Source organism: Trematomus bernacchii, unplaced genomic scaffold (assembly GCF_902827165.1).
Source record: "Trematomus bernacchii unplaced genomic scaffold, fTreBer1.1, whole genome shotgun sequence".
In the NCBI taxonomy this organism is placed as follows: Eukaryota; Metazoa; Chordata; class Actinopteri; order Perciformes; family Nototheniidae; genus Trematomus; species Trematomus bernacchii.
Genome location: NW_022987573.1, coordinates 3,534,199 through 3,549,872, shown reverse-complemented (window position 1 = coordinate 3,549,872; position 15,674 = coordinate 3,534,199). Strand labels below are relative to the sequence as shown.

General features: G+C 40.8%; 2 protein-coding genes across 2 annotated transcripts; one reads left to right on the top strand and one right to left on the bottom strand.

Moving 5' to 3' along the window:
- Nucleotides 1-758: 758 nt before the first annotated feature.
- Nucleotides 759-7,166, bottom strand: ogfr (opioid growth factor receptor). The gene is made up of 7 exons (XM_034126343.1): nucleotides 6,866-7,166; nucleotides 6,272-6,337; nucleotides 4,871-4,952; nucleotides 4,702-4,780; nucleotides 4,126-4,192; nucleotides 3,410-3,558; nucleotides 759-3,328 (listed from the first exon to the last, which is right to left on the bottom strand). Exons 1-7 carry the CDS (start codon nucleotides 6,989-6,991, stop codon nucleotides 2,233-2,235), a joined length of 1,665 nt encoding a protein of 554 aa, XP_033982234.1. The 5' UTR covers nucleotides 6,992-7,166; the 3' UTR covers nucleotides 759-2,232.
- Nucleotides 7,167-13,837: 6,671 nt separating this feature from the next.
- kcnk15 (potassium channel, subfamily K, member 15) lies at nucleotides 13,838-15,349 on the top strand. Its single transcript, XM_034126345.1, has 2 exons — nucleotides 13,838-14,135; nucleotides 14,346-15,349. Exons 1-2 carry the CDS (start codon nucleotides 13,838-13,840, stop codon nucleotides 15,347-15,349), a joined length of 1,302 nt encoding a protein of 433 aa, XP_033982236.1.
- The last annotated feature ends 325 nt before the right edge of the window (nucleotides 15,350-15,674 follow it).

Here is a 15,674-nt window from a genome sequence, read left to right as displayed (position 1 = left end):
TTATCTGGAGTCTAGTTTATGACATCTCAGGAAACACTGAAAAAGTGCAATGTCTCACAAGTTGTCCAAGGGGAAGTCAGATAAACTGTCAATACCTATAGTTTACCATCACATAAAACAAGTGATCACAATAAATTAGCTCCTTTGACAATGGAATATCGTATTGTGCTAAAAAAATATATATTTTCTGTCAATCGACAAACTGATTACCACAGATGAGGCACATCATCCTACTTTTGAGGCACATGTGCAAATGTTTTGTCCAAAAAAAACTACATAAAAGAGGAATAGCTTACATTATCTAACCATAAGACTCAAAATGCAAGAAGCTTTATCTCAGTATTCTTAATCTAATTTGAAAATAAATCAATATAAAGTGTTAAACATTGATTTATGGTCCTCCGTACAGGAAGTGGGTAGAGCTATAGATAGATGGGAAGGAACAGTGCATCAAACAGCAACAGTATTTATATTTTACTGTCCTTACTCACTCCCTGACTCGACTGACCCAGAGAACTGAACAAACTGTGCTGCGTCTAAACTGCTTCCCTCTTCTGAGTCATATACATGATGCTTGGTCTGTTTGCTGGTAAGAAAGTGATATTTATGGATTTACTAAATGCTGCTGCTGCATGGGAGATCAAGGAAGAGACTCATGAATAGGAGCATAAGATTATACAGTGTTATCCTGAAAATGGCTATTTAATACATTATAATGAGAATCAGACTTTGGGTAAACCGACACAATTCATAAAAGCTTCAAAAAATAGTATAACTTTATTCTGCTTTGTAACTGCCAGGAATTTAATTGGGCAAAAAAAAGTCATTATATAAACAATTTGTTTGTAAAGTTATTACCATATCTTTATGGAAATATCATAAGTTCAATAACTAATAGTGAAAATTAAGTGGATATAAAAGATGCCTCCATATGCTCATCCTGGCTTGTTCATTTTCATGGACTTCACTCATGTCAGATGAACACACAGTGGACTTTAAATTATAGCTTTATCAGTTCTGCCAAAAAAAACATTATACAATCAACCAGTCTTATCACATTTTTGGCAATGCTCTCAATTGTTCAAATAAAAAGTTAACTTCCCAAATCTGCATGAACACATACAGATGGTGCAACATTAATGAAATATAACCTTAGCAAATTCATTCTTAAATCTATTTGCTCAACGGGATCCAGCAGAAACACAAACCAGAACAGATTATTTTTACTCACATAAAAACAGCCCAAAGAGAACAAAAAAGCTTTTCCAATTAATCATTTTTTAGTGCAAAAGAAAATTAAATTGTGAAAGTATTAAGGTGTAAAAAAGGCTGACACCATCATTTAATTGATATACATTAATAATAGTGCTTTCTGTAGAGATATCAAATATCAGCCTTGTACATTACCACCTTAAATTATAATCCTGGTAATATTCAATGTTTTTGTTATTGCCGACAAATCCTGTGAAAAAAACAAAGGAAGGTTTTGAATGTGCATCTAGAGCGTCATATACAGTAGCTTACTCCTGTTACACATTATTCTATTGTCCAAAAACGGTTGCAATAAACACTGACACTGAATTTCATTTTCAGTCAACCTCACATGCACCGTCCTGCTACTGTCAACTCACAAAACTGAAATAGTCCTCAACAAAACACAATTTAGTCCTGTTTGAGTTATTTTTTACTAAAACGCGTCACTTGTTAGTCCAATTACTTAGCTCTTAAAAAAAAAAAATGCTCTATGTTTTAAAGGATTTTTAAGGACTCATGTTTCTAAGACCCAATATGCTTGGAGCTGACAGGAGGTGGAGAAGTCAAAGTATGTAGAGACTGTTGGTTTGGTGGAGATTCAACAGCAGTTACGACCTGTAAGGCCACAGAGCAGCTGGGCTAGCACCAGCAAGCTAACAATGCTAACACGTTTACTGCCTCCGCTGCTTCCAGTTGGTTTTGACCTTTCCATGGGATTTGTTGGCAATAACAAAAGAATAGAATACCACCAGCCTTCCCCTTTAATATTGTCTGATGGCCACCTGGAAACCGAGTAACATCCAGCCCACATTCAGCAACTAGTGGGTTCATATACTCCTTCAAAGTGAAAATAATCAATATCTAAACATCACATATAGTAGAAATAAGGCCTAGGAAGTTCTTTAACGTAATACTCTGTCCCTATATTACATTTCATTTCAAGATCAAATGAAAGAACTCCTCCTTTCCCCAGTTTATTCATGTACTCCCCATATTTTGATCTGAACACACCGGGTTTGATTCCATTTCTACATCCTCCGTCTCCTTCCCGTTTGTCTGCTCAGACACACCTTTGTCGGCGCTCGTCCCTGACCCATTTGTTGCCGACACATTTGACGTTTCTTCCTCTTCCTTCTTATCTGGCACTTGATTAAAATCAGTCCTTGGGATTTTTTCCTCTATCCCAGAGGAGAGAGAGGGGGAATGTTTAGCAGTCTTAGGGGGGGCTTGGGCTGAGGTTTGACCGGTGGCTTTATTAGCACCAGCTTTCTCCTCCATCTGCTCGCTGGCAGAGTCCCCAGCAGAGCCGTTGCTTGGCAGCACCTTGTCATCTTCTCTCTTCTTCTTCGGTGTTTTTTTTGTGTCTGTATCCTCATCCGTTTGCATAATGACATCTGGTTCCTGGATGGGGTCCTTTGAGTCGTTGGTTAATGTTTCCTCGCTGTCTGCACAGGGCTCTGCCTTTGCCGTCGCAGAGTCAGGACTGGACGACTGATCCATTTCATCAACATCATCCGTGGAGTCATTTCCATTCTCCACAATCTCATCATTAGACTCGGCCTCTGTGTTTCCATTTCCGACGTTCTCTGCTTCTGGTTTTGTTTTCTCAGGGGACGCCTCTGACAGTTTGTTTTTCTCTTTACTTGGCGTTTTATCAGTTTCTTTCTGAGCCTTTGTATTATTATCCAGTCCATCCTCTTTTTGTTGCACAACTGCTTCTCCATCTTTGCTTTTACTCCGTGAAATGGACTCATCTTTTCCATCTCCATTCCCTACACCATCAGATCGTTTCTCTGCCTTCCTGAATTGTTTCTGGAACTTTCTGGGACACCACACAAACTTATCCTTTGGCTCAAAGTGAAGGTAGGCAAAGCGCAGAAGCTCCTGACGTTTCTGCTTGTCCAGGACAGCAAACAGGAAGTAGTCAAGCACGCTGCGCTTCACACTGCTGAGGGTCTTCTTGACTAATGTCTCTTCTAGAAAGAAGCGCACCAGTGGGGCCTGGAAGTGCTCGAAGCCCAGCTCTCCGAGGCTCTTCAGGATGCGAGTGATGCGCAGGTTGTTGTGCATATTCCTGCAAGAGAGAAGAAATGTATAAAAGAAAAGTACACATTGGCAATTTTATTTATACAAGATTATTATTTTTTGTATTTACCTTTCCAGGTTTCCGTATCGCTCCTTCCAATTATCTGCTCGTTTCACTTCACCCGTCTCTTTGTTGACCAAACGCATCCCGTAGAAGCCCAACATGAGTTCATAGGACTCGACTAGTTTCTTTTTGGCCTCGTCATTCTTCTTGAAGGCCTAGGTGAGCATATACAATAAATGCCAAATATAACAAACAACTTGTAGGACACATTTTTTGATTGCATGCAACATTGCAATATTGATCCAAAAGTTTAAACAAACTCGTGATATTCAACATGGTATACATTTAAAAGGATATCCAAACGGTTTGCATTTCAACTTGGATAGCTTATAGTACTGTTTTGGGGGGAAAAAAACTATAAAGTTATCTTTATGTCTATCCGTTTGTTCACATGAAGAGCTTAATGTTAAAGTACAATTTGAGGCATTATGCTTTAATTTTAATAATGTAGAGTAGGGAAGTGACGGGAAATGAGAGGATTGGGAGGAAGGTCGACACGGCGCGACACAATGCTTTTCCTGTTTGTTTAACATGGAAATAGGCATTTAAATTATAACTGACGTGATATAAAACAAACTTTTGCAGCCGCTTTTTTGGTGATTTAAAATGCAGCTTGAAACTATTCCAACAAAATGCATCACTGTTGATAAATAAATAATGCACAATTAATTGTTTGGTAGAGTGTTCATTTAAAGACTTGTTGTTTCCGAGGATACACTTACCTCAATTTCCTTCTTGGTAAGTTCTGAAGCCATGTAATTAACCCCCGGCTCTCGCAGTGGAAACAGCCTGAGAGAAACGACACAAACCAATTAATAAACTCTACTCTTATTCAGGCAAGACCATGAAAACACCAGATACAGCTCTAAAGCACTATGATTCGACAAAATAAATCAAAATGATCAGACTTGGATCAGAAAGCGATCATCAACATGAGTTTAATCTTGGTACCACTGGAACATAATGTCTACTAAATGATAGTCTTTCTTGTCAAATCTTTGACAAAAGTAATGGCCTGAACCTTGATTATTTCATTAACAATAAATAGCTTGATTAAGATACTCAACAATGCATGAATGTATGCTAATTTACTACTAAAATAGCTTTAAACGGGTACTAAGCTACTGACTTTTAACATTTTGCTATTCAGGAGGACCCTTTGTTTTACTTTCTGTTTCATCATTATGGTCTTGCTTAAAATAGTGACAGGTTTCCAAAGGTCATCCGAATCAGATGACATTGTCTCTGTATCATCAGACTGAACGTAGCCCCCATCAAAAGGCGTGGACAATACATACCACTGAATGTACGAGTGAACTCTCTCCAGTCTTTTGTAGTCATTTTTCCATTCTTTATGAAATGATTCAATGTAGACATCTGTACAAACAAATAAAAGCACCATGTCACTGCACACAGACTTTTCAAAATACTGAACATATATCGTAAGAGAATTCAAATATATATTACCATCAGGTGAGGAGGGAAATTTATTGAGATAAAACTGCAAATTGTTCATTTTGTCTTCTGAGCACTCGTCATCTGTAAGATTCTGTCAAAACAGAAAAAACACACATTTTGAGATCTCCTTAACTGTGGTTCACAAGATGTTCTTTTTGCAGTGGTGTAAAGTAACTAAGTAGATTTAATCAAATACTGTACTTAAGTTCAAGGGACTTTGAGTATTTTAATTGTTTGTTACTTTTTACTCTTACCCCACTAGTCCGGAAGTAAATCATGAACTTTTACTCCACTACATTTCCTTAGTACCTTTAGTTACTTTACAGATTTTGTTTAATAATGTGAAATATAATCATCACTTAAATAAGACTTTAGTTACATCTGGAGTAAATTCAAAAACTATCCTGCATAATACAAAGTAATTAAAGGTCCCATGTCATGCTTTTCCGGTTATTACCCGTCCCCTTGTGTTATGTAACTTTTTATGCATGTAAACGGTCTGCAGAGTCACAAACCCTCAAAGTACACCCTGTAGCGAGTAAAACTCTAACACAGAAAAGACCTGTCTATGCTGCCCCAGAACGCCTCGTTGGAGATTTGTCTTTTTCCATTGTTTACTTCTTGGGTATAGTGACGTATTTGGGTATAGTGACGTAACGTAACGGCTCCGCAGATTGGTCCAATCTGCGGAACCGTTACGTTACGTCCGCGGAACCGTTACGTTACGTCCGCGGAGCCGTTACGTTTGGACCAATCCGCGGACTACCTCACACTCACACACACACACACTCGGCGGGACGTTGCGAGGCTCGCTGCTGCGAGGAGCGGGACAGTGTGAGCCAGCTCACTGGTGTGGGGTCAGCGAGACAGCGAGACACCGCGGAACTCAGCCTGAGCACACACACAAACTCCCAGCCAGGCTGCGGGTGTGTGTGTGTTTCGGGCTGGGTTTCGCTGTCTTGCAGACGGCCACTGGGTTCACAGGGACGGGGGGGGGGGCAGGAGCTCCAACAAGCCGTTTAGGACAGAGAGTGAATACACATACTATACAGAGATGCTGTATGAGAAAACAATGTGAGTTTGGAAAATTGCACAATATAAATCTATTTTAGTATACCTCAACAATTGAATTATGATCAGTAGAAATGGCCATGACATGGGACCTTTAAAATGAACACTTTAATACATCAATAACATATCACTTATATTATTCTGAAATTGGCCAATCTGCATAATTAGTACTTTAAGTATATTTCGATGCGAATACTTTTGTACTTTTATTTGAGTAACATTGCAGGACTCTTGTATACAGTGTTCCTTCACTTGGGTACTTCTGCTTTTACTTAAGTACAAGATCTGAGTATTTCTTCCCCCTGTGTTTTTGGTTCAGATATCTTTGCTGTCACTTACTGGATATCCTCTCCTGTAGTTCTGCATGTCCTTTGCTGCTCTCATGTTCCTGGGCGCGTGATGCCACTAAAAATAAAAGCGAAAGTGAAATTGACATGCATAGCGTTGCACTGTGATATGCATTTGTATAATTCACATGTGATTCAATCTACGTTGCTTCATCATTACAAATAACATCACACGACATGTAAGGTTTCTAATGACAGTATAAACATTTATAACGTTATTACGTACACTACAAGTTGACATATAAGGCCAAGCTAATCCATTTCCTATTCCCGCAGAAGGGCTTAACACTTATCTAAAATATAGTAACTGTGCATACAAATTACACACGATTCACAGGAACAACTATTAGCAGGACAACATATATAAACCTAACACCAGCGACTTTTAACCCCTCTGATTAAGCTACCGTCAGAGGCTAGCTAGGCTAGTTAGCATCCTGCAGCAGAGGCTATCATTAGCTTTCCAGCCGTGGTAATACTGGCAAACGGCTGGCCAGGTGCAGGCAATGAGTAAGTAAACATACTACACTGTAACATAGGATGTAGGTACACTTTGGTTTTGCTGAATAATATTTAAATCACGTACTAAATTCCAGGCGGATTTGTTTTTGTCTTGGCAGGACCGTCGGGTCTGGCTCTCTCCGGCCGGGTCGTCTCCATCACTCTCCGAGTCCCAGGTCGAGTCGTACTCGCAAACACAGTCGTCCTCCATGACTACAAAATTATCCTTCTGTGACTAGCTAAGGCTATGTAGACGTGTAGCCTGATTAAGCACTATATAAATACGGGGCATGCATTAAGTCACACTCGCATTTTCAGGTTAGTCGAGGACGGTCAGCCCTAACCATCCGTCTCTCAGGTTTACCATCGTCAGACAGCGGCGCCGACGGCGGCTGCAGTACTGGTGCTGCCTTCAGGGGCCTCCCTCTCTGAATAGGAATTATCGTTGCTCGCATAGCTTGACACACACAAAAACATAATTTGGAATTTGATTTATTTAGCCAAATATTTTATCCACAAAGTTCGCCTCCTCAAAATGTCCCCAGTATTTACTGGATTTCTTAATGTTGTGGCACACAAAGAAATCAAAGAAATGTTGCAAAAGTAAAAAAGCCCAACCATTTTACCAATTTCTACACACCTCCATTCCTGGTTGACCACTTGTGTATAGTTTTTCATTTTGAATTCTGTTTTTTGTTCATAATGCCCTCAGTTTGAATTCATTTAATGGACACTGATGTCACATGTCATGAAAACAATGATATGAATAATAATTCCACTTCATTGTGATGTCATTTGTCATTTAATGCAGTTGTGAATGTGCTTTCTAATAAATGGTTCAATTTCCGACGGACATTGAAGGCAGCACACGGTAATAATAACAGCAACCGGCTGATATGAGTCAGACAGACTCTCCTTTGAGGCTATTTAGCAAAACTATTCCACTTGACTGTTATATCACAAACAGTAATGATATACTAGAAGCATTGCTAACTCTTCAACTGACAAACAATGATAGCACTATATAATTTCCCTGGGGATAAATAGTATCCAATCCATCTATCCATCAGTCAAGATTTGTATAGATTTAGTCATACTTTTTGCAAAATGTTGTAGGACGGATAGCCGTTGGAAAATATTTTGATTCAGATCAACAGTTCAGTTAATAAAATCAATAAAAAACCCTCCTCACAATACTTGGTGACCTGTCATCAACCTGATATATGTATTGAATATGTATACGACAGATTTTCGACAGCTTAAAGGGGACCTATCATGCAAAATGCACTTTTGTACGTCTTTTATACATAAATATGTGTCCCCGGTGTTCCAGGGAACTCACCAAGTGTCAGAAAACACAACCCTCTCTATTTTCCTCCATACCCAAATCTCTAAAAAAGGGGCTGCAATGGATCTGATAAAAACTGATCCAGATTTGAACACTGTCCTGACGTCAGGACGGTGGCGCTACGGCTATTGGGCCAACTCTCCACCTATCAGGGGAATGTGGGGTTGGGCCACGGCCGGCCATTGCCGCTCGAAAGTGCTGGAGACGCTGTAGTACATATGCCAGGCCTGTAAATGGCGCTGTAGTCTGCCGCAAAAGCAGCGAAGAAGACTTCCCGCGCATGGTTACCATGGTTACCCTTCTGTTTATTCTCCGCTGTGGCTTTTTTTCTCCCTCCCCGAGGCAAGCGTTTGCTCCTGCTGCTTTAATTCAATGCAATCCCTCCGTCGAGGCAAGCACTGTAATTCTCTCCGGTTAGTCCACCAGCAGATGACAAACACCCACCTCTCCGCCTCTTCCAAGGAACGAGGGGACCGTGCAGCAGAGTTTCAGTTAGGTTTTCTTTCGCTGGTCAAGATGTCCGTTAAAGTTTAAATCTTCCGGACAAAATTAGAAAAGTGCCGGTCAAAGGTCTTCTTTGTTATTTATTGAGCTTTAAAACAAATGAATAACGACTCTATATAATAATAGGCTATAATAAAACACGCAGGACGGAGATCTATTTTTCTCCCCCTCTTCTGACTTGATCAGAGCGGCTCCCCTCTCCTGCAGGGGGGCGTGGTCAACTGCAGCTCACAGAATCAGCCCCCTGCAAAAACAGGGCTGGGGAACAGCAAATAGAGCGAAATGAGACATGGCTAAAATGCATGATCTGTTTGGTATTTTGAAAACAGAAACGTATAAATATACCTTATATAGGTATGGCCCTACAATATATCATTTAAATATAGCATGATAGGTCCACTTTAATTAATTCGTTTGCGTGTGAATAGTAGATTTATCCTTTTTTAATTATTTGACTTTGATTCAAGAGTGGTACTGTCCTTGAAAGTTAGAAAGATTGCATACAGAATTGCCAAAGTATGAATATTGACAGAATAGAACAAATTAATAGAAATCTATACATACACATTTCCAATGTACATACATTTTAATATAGACAATAATATAAACGTATACAGAAAAAAGGACTGATATAGATTAAGCAGGTCAGTTTTACATCTTCATTTTTTGTCAGAAACAAACAAACAGTCCAGCAATAATTCAGCCTCCTTTTATTTACGCCAGAAAGACTTTTAGTTTTGTAGATGTCTATTTGTGAATTTTGGGAAGATTTGTTCCCAGAGGTGTGAGGAAGTGTTGGTATCTGACACACTAATCCTTCCTGAGTGTCGTGTAATTTCTTTACTATTCATGTGTCATCATTTGTATGCACCAGCAGCACAAATGATTCAAGGGTATGAGGATCATCATCATTCGACCATGATTTCCATCTTCTGACAGTAATTGGACAGTAGCATTTATACAAGGCAGTATCTCGCCATCAAAAGGTATAAATAGACTCGTGTATTATCACAGGGGGATTCAATTTTGAATGGCCGCTGGTGTGGGTTTCTATTTCTGGTGTTAGTTACTGTGGAAACCAGCGGGCTCTGCAGGCATCCAGTATTTGCTGTAGCTATTTAGTGTCTGCTTTATAAAATGAATTCCATGTTCTCTTGTTCTCAGAGACTTTCATGCAGATGGAACGATTTGTAAATATGTAAAGAGATTTTAAAATGATGTAATCCCAGTCTGGCTGCATTTATATGAGATTGAAAGGAATTTAGTGACTTTTCCTCTCTACCTCCCCCCTTGTAACTGCGAGCGTCCCTGCTTCCTGTTGCTGGGGCCTTATGGGTGGAGTCGAGGGTCATGTGGGGGAAATGGGTTACAGCAGCTATTTGTCAAATACAGTACCTGTTTGTGTTTAAAGTCCTTCCCAAGTTCTTAGAAACTACTAGCTGGTTTCAAACTGATTTATTAAACTGAGGCTCAGAATATTTTCCTATAGGAAACATCTGTACCGCTACCAAATCGATAGCAACCAAACACAAAGGCACTGAAGCATAACAAGCTGTAACACAGTTTAATTACCCATAATAACCATTTCAGTCAGACAACTCACGTGTTTCTTTAACATGTTTATTAGAAGCAGCATATAGTTGAGTTTGGCATCTAGGCTCGGGCCTCATCACTCCACAGATACATAGCACGATTAAATAACCAACCCCCCCCCCGAGCCTACAGGTGGAAGCTGGGAACCAGCAGCAAGCAATGCATAGAGAGATATCTGGCAGGTTAAATAGAGCGGCATATTAAGGAGGCTCTGTTTGGTTGGTTGTAGAGTGGCAAGTGGCGTTATGTATGAATGCAGCATAAATGCTCGAGTTGACTGCCTGAACTAGCTCACAGGCTTCGCCCCATTTTAGGTAGCCAAACCGTATAATAAAATGAATCGCCATTTCTATGTGAATGTAAGATTTAATTTGTTTAATTTGTATTTCCGTACAATGGAGAAATGTGTTAGTAGTTGTACACACATTAGTGGAAAGTAGATGCTAACCTAGAAAGTAACAAAGTCAGTTCACTCAAACACTGCTCAGTTCAAGTGAAGATATCAACATTTGTTTTTTCTCTTTTGTAGATGCTTGATGAGACACTCAACCTTTATATCAAGTTTGCATTTGTACTATTTGAAGACAGATTTCCAGAAGCTTTAAAGGTGGGGTAGGTAATTTTGGAGAAACCAGCTCGAGTGCGCTAGAATTTGAAAATACACAGCCGGAAGAAATCTGCCACTTCCTTACAGAGCCCCTCCTCCAACACACACGAACGCGCACATGACCAATGAGGGCACGAGATAAGTTTGTGCACAGATGGAAGGCTGACAGGCAGGTAGGCCATCCAGTTATTTTAGCCGGGCCGGCTAAAATGATTGGTCGTGCTTTTTACAGTACTATGGCTTCCACAGATGACATTTTTTTATGGATTTTTTGTCAAAGCACTTAAGATATTCATTGCTATCGGGATGTTAAGAGCATTCCATGGAATATAACAAAAAGTGTATCTCGAGCCGGTTTCTCAAACATACCTACCCCACCTTTAAGTACTATTTTAAAGGTACATTTAGTTCCCTTTAATTACATTTGAATTGAAGTTTCTTTGCAGATTCTAATTATTAACACAACCAATAATAATAATTCACCAACAAAATTATAGGATACGATACGTTTTTACTTTTGGTACATAAATGATGTTTTTGATGCTTAAATGTATGTACTTTTGCGTACTTTTGAAGGCATGACTTTTTAAAGTGTGCAATAGCAAGTGAGATCTTCTGTTTAAATTTATATCAAGTTTTTAACATATGTGTCCTAAATCCTAAACTGCTTTAGTCACAGGAAACCAGCGGATCACTATACTAATTAAAGTCTTTGTAGTTAAGTTCACAACTGTCCACATATCTTTGTGTCTTCAGGTCCTCAACCTGTCTCACTCACTGCTCTGACAACAGGTGTGTGCACACACTTTTCTCCTGTCCCTGTCAAAGCACAGCTGCTAAACACCACCTTTCAATCCTTAAAGTTGAGCTTCTACAGAGGAGCTTAATTTCTATAAGCCTTTCTCCTGGATTTTGTGAAATTTGCATTTCCCCCCCTGCAGAATTGGCAGATGGGTTTTATTTAGTAGAGAAATATGCCTTCAGGCGGAGAGGTCTTCTTGTTCTCTGCATGATACCATGGGCATCTTCAAAAATGTTTTTATACCATCTGCATTTTTTCCGCATCACAACAGAGACTGAGGATAAAAAACAACTTTAAAATGACAAAATGAGAGCAATAGATAAAATGACTAAAAAATAACCACAAAGAGAAACAAAACAACAGAGAGATGCTTAATGACAACACATAGGCAAAATACACTTTTAAATCTGGTTGTCTCTTATGTAGGGCTTTTTGAATGTCATTGTCTCATAATCTGCCAGAAGTCAATATTATAAATAAGAAAAAAAACCATGAGGCATTGTGAGTGATTATGTGGACAGTTGATGGCATAAACCTCTTCATTTGTCTCATTGTTCCTTGTAAATGACCTGCTAATGTGTTTGTGTGAAGATGAAATGTAAGGGAAAAAGCCGAGAAAACAGAGCGAGCAAAAACAAAATCAATGAAGCATCTCTTTGAGTCTAAATACTTATCCTTGAGCCCGGGCCTGATGGGGATTGATGGGCCTCCTCACTTTGTTCCAGGTCCTGGGGCTTTGAAAGGATGTGAATGCACGCTGTGTGGATTGATGGGCGGCTGTTAGGGCTTCAGGTTCCTCTCTTATCAGCCGAGATGTAATTGATTTATGGAGAGCTGGTTTGAATCACAACAGGGATGCAAGTGTGCTGATTTAGCCACTTAACACGGAAACAGGGCCGCTGAGAGCAGGTTGCTCTGTTTTAGAACAGAAGAAAACAAAGTAATCCTAGTATGTGCTATACCAAATGTGACATAAGGGTGATGCTTTTATTCACTTTAATATGTGGTGTATCTATTTATTTTTCCATGTTTGTCTTGGTACAGAAATCTTGCCGGAATAATGACTTGTGACTTGATGCTGTGATGTAATGACAACATAATTCACACAACGAGGGCCCAGATCATTACGCTTAACATATTAGCTCCAGTTTAAGTCTGTGCTTCTAGTATGAGTAACCATGGCAACCGGCATCATCTACAGTACAGTAGGTTTCCAGAAGCATCTAGTGTAGCAATGTGGCACACACACACACACACACACACACACACACACACACACACACACACACACACACACACACACACACACACACACACACACACACACAATTAATATCTTCACTATTCACTTGCTTTTTTTTTTACTAACAATGACCTAAAAGGTCTTTATTATTTGTATTTACTTAATTTTCTAAGATGTGAAATGATTATAATTCACACAAGATGACATCATTACTTGAAATGGCCTTTTCCTTTATGCCTTGAGCTCAGAATTGGTATTAACCCAGAATTAACCATTTTAAATGTACTCATAAATCAAGTAACAACAGTTTTACTATGTCATTATTTTTGGTGCTTTGTTATTTTGGGCAAGAAAACACAATATAACACAGCAATTTTGGTTTCCAACATATTACCTGGACATTAGTATTTGAGCTTCACATCTGAGAACTTCAGTCATGGTGTGCGTAGTTGCATTGAACCTGGTTGTCGTGTTTCTCAGCCGCTGGATATCTCCACCTTTGGATGCGCAGTTTTAAGTTCAGACGCTGTCCACGGTGCTGAACCCCCCTCCTCATGTTGGATTGGTATCTGCCGGGTCGAGTCGGGACCTCACTTGTTGCACACAGCTGTGATAAGACTGAACATTGGTGCAAAAGCTGACCATGTGTCTTATTCATACATTACATTACACACAGCTTTTTAAATTTGGACCTGCTTTGCGCATGCGAAGAAGAAAGCTGATGCCACTTGCTTAAACAGATGACTGTGTTGAGGGTATCGATCGCTCTCAATGCGCACAGCAGGTTATGCGCGTTTTCCCATAAACATCTGAACCTAGTAAGACACATTTCGTAGTTTTTTATTTCCCCGCACGCTTCTCCTGCTACTACGTTTTACGCAACAGGCTTTCAGCACCAATGTGGAGTGCACGCTGAGGAGCAGTACCACCTGTAACTGTGCCCGTCTAACCCCCACTTTCATGCCGACACCGAGGATGAAGAAGCAAAACATCCGGACCCTGTCGCTCATCCTCTGCATGTTCTCCTACTTGCTGGTGGGCGCCGCGGTGTTTGACGCGCTGGAGTCCGAGTCGGAGAGCTCCCGCAGACGCATCTTGGAGCAGAAGCGCAACGAGATGAAGAAGAAGTACCGCTTCTCCGAGGACGACTACTACGAAATCGAGCGAGTGGTGCTGCAAGCTGAGCCCCATCGAGCCGGGAGACAGTGGAAATTTGCTGGCTCTTTTTACTTTGCCATTACAGTCATCACCACCATTGGTAAGTGGATGTAATTCTTATGTCTTTAGAGATGAGAGGTACTGATTTAATCTGTTGCTATTACAGTTGAGAATTTAAAATAGTTTCTCCATAAATACAACATTAAAGGTTTGTTTAAATTGCAGGCTAATACAACAACAAAAAATCGATCCATGCCTTGCTACATTATTCCTCACAGTGTTCCTCTCATTTCCACCTCTCTGCATTAAGGTTATGGACATGCAGCTCCAGGCACAGATGCAGGGAAGGTCTTCTGCATGTTCTACGCTGTGCTGGGCATTCCTCTCACTTTGGTCATGTTCCAGAGCCTGGGAGAAAGGATGAACACATTTGTCCGCTATCTGCTCCATAAGGTGAAGCAGTGCCTGGGCTGTCGCCGCACCGAGGTGTCCATGGAGAACATGGTGCTGGTGGGCTTCCTGTCCTGCATTGGAACACTGTGTGTTGGGGCTGCAGCCTTCTCACACTTTGAGAGATGGAGCTTCTTCCACGCTTACTACTACTGCTTCATCACACTCACCACCATTGGCTTTGGGGACTTTGTGGCCCTGCAGAAGAAGGAGGACCTCCAGGAGAAAACCCCCTACGTGGCATTCAGCTTCATGTACATCCTGGTGGGGCTGACTGTCATCGGGGCCTTCCTGAACTTGGTGGTGCTTCGCTTCCTCACCATGAACACTGAGGATGAGCGGAGAGATGCTCAGGAGAGGGCCTCGCTGAAGAGGGACAGAGGCCTTATAGATGGCTCTCTGAGTCTTCATGTTGTAGAACAGAGCAGAGGCAACTACAGAGAGAGGAACAGGAGCAACGCGGTGCAAAGTCGAAGCCACAGTACGCTCTTCCTCCCGATGGAGGAAGGAACCAGCCGCACTAACCTCATTGCTACCCCAGCGGAGGACCAGGAGAGAAGAAGCCCCTGCAGACACAGGCTGCGTTTTCAGATCAAGGCAGGCAGAGACAGGCCGGAGTCGAGCCTCAGCTCCCTCTGCTCCTGTGTGTGCTACCGTTTGGGGATTTGTGATAGTCCTCTTTTGTCCCACGGTGAACACCACGGCTGCCATCTCAATTCTGTTTATTATAACTCAGTGTCCTACAGGATCCAGGGCTGCTCACCGGGCTCCAGGGACAACACTGGACTCTCTTCCCCAGGAAGCACGCTCTCTCCTGGGCACAGCTTCCGCGAGTTCTCTCGTTTGAGGAGAAAGTCGATGTAAAGAGCACCACAGTGAGGCAGAGTGTTTGCACAGACTGTATACAGTATTTTCAATGACCCTTCCTTTTGTGTCACACCTTGTTGCATGTCAGAAGACACTGGTTCTGTTAAACGAATAAGTTGTCTTTTGTGGCTATTGAAGATATTTATTTTGTTAGGCAAAGGTTACATTTCTTATCTTCCTTCACCATCAGATTATTTATGTTAGTGATTCTGCTGTGTTGCTGGCATGCTAGGGGAAGTAAAGTGCATGCTAAAGAGAATGTCAAGCACACAATGTGAATGCATGAGTGCTGCAAACAGATGGGCTTTTAAACTACAGTTTT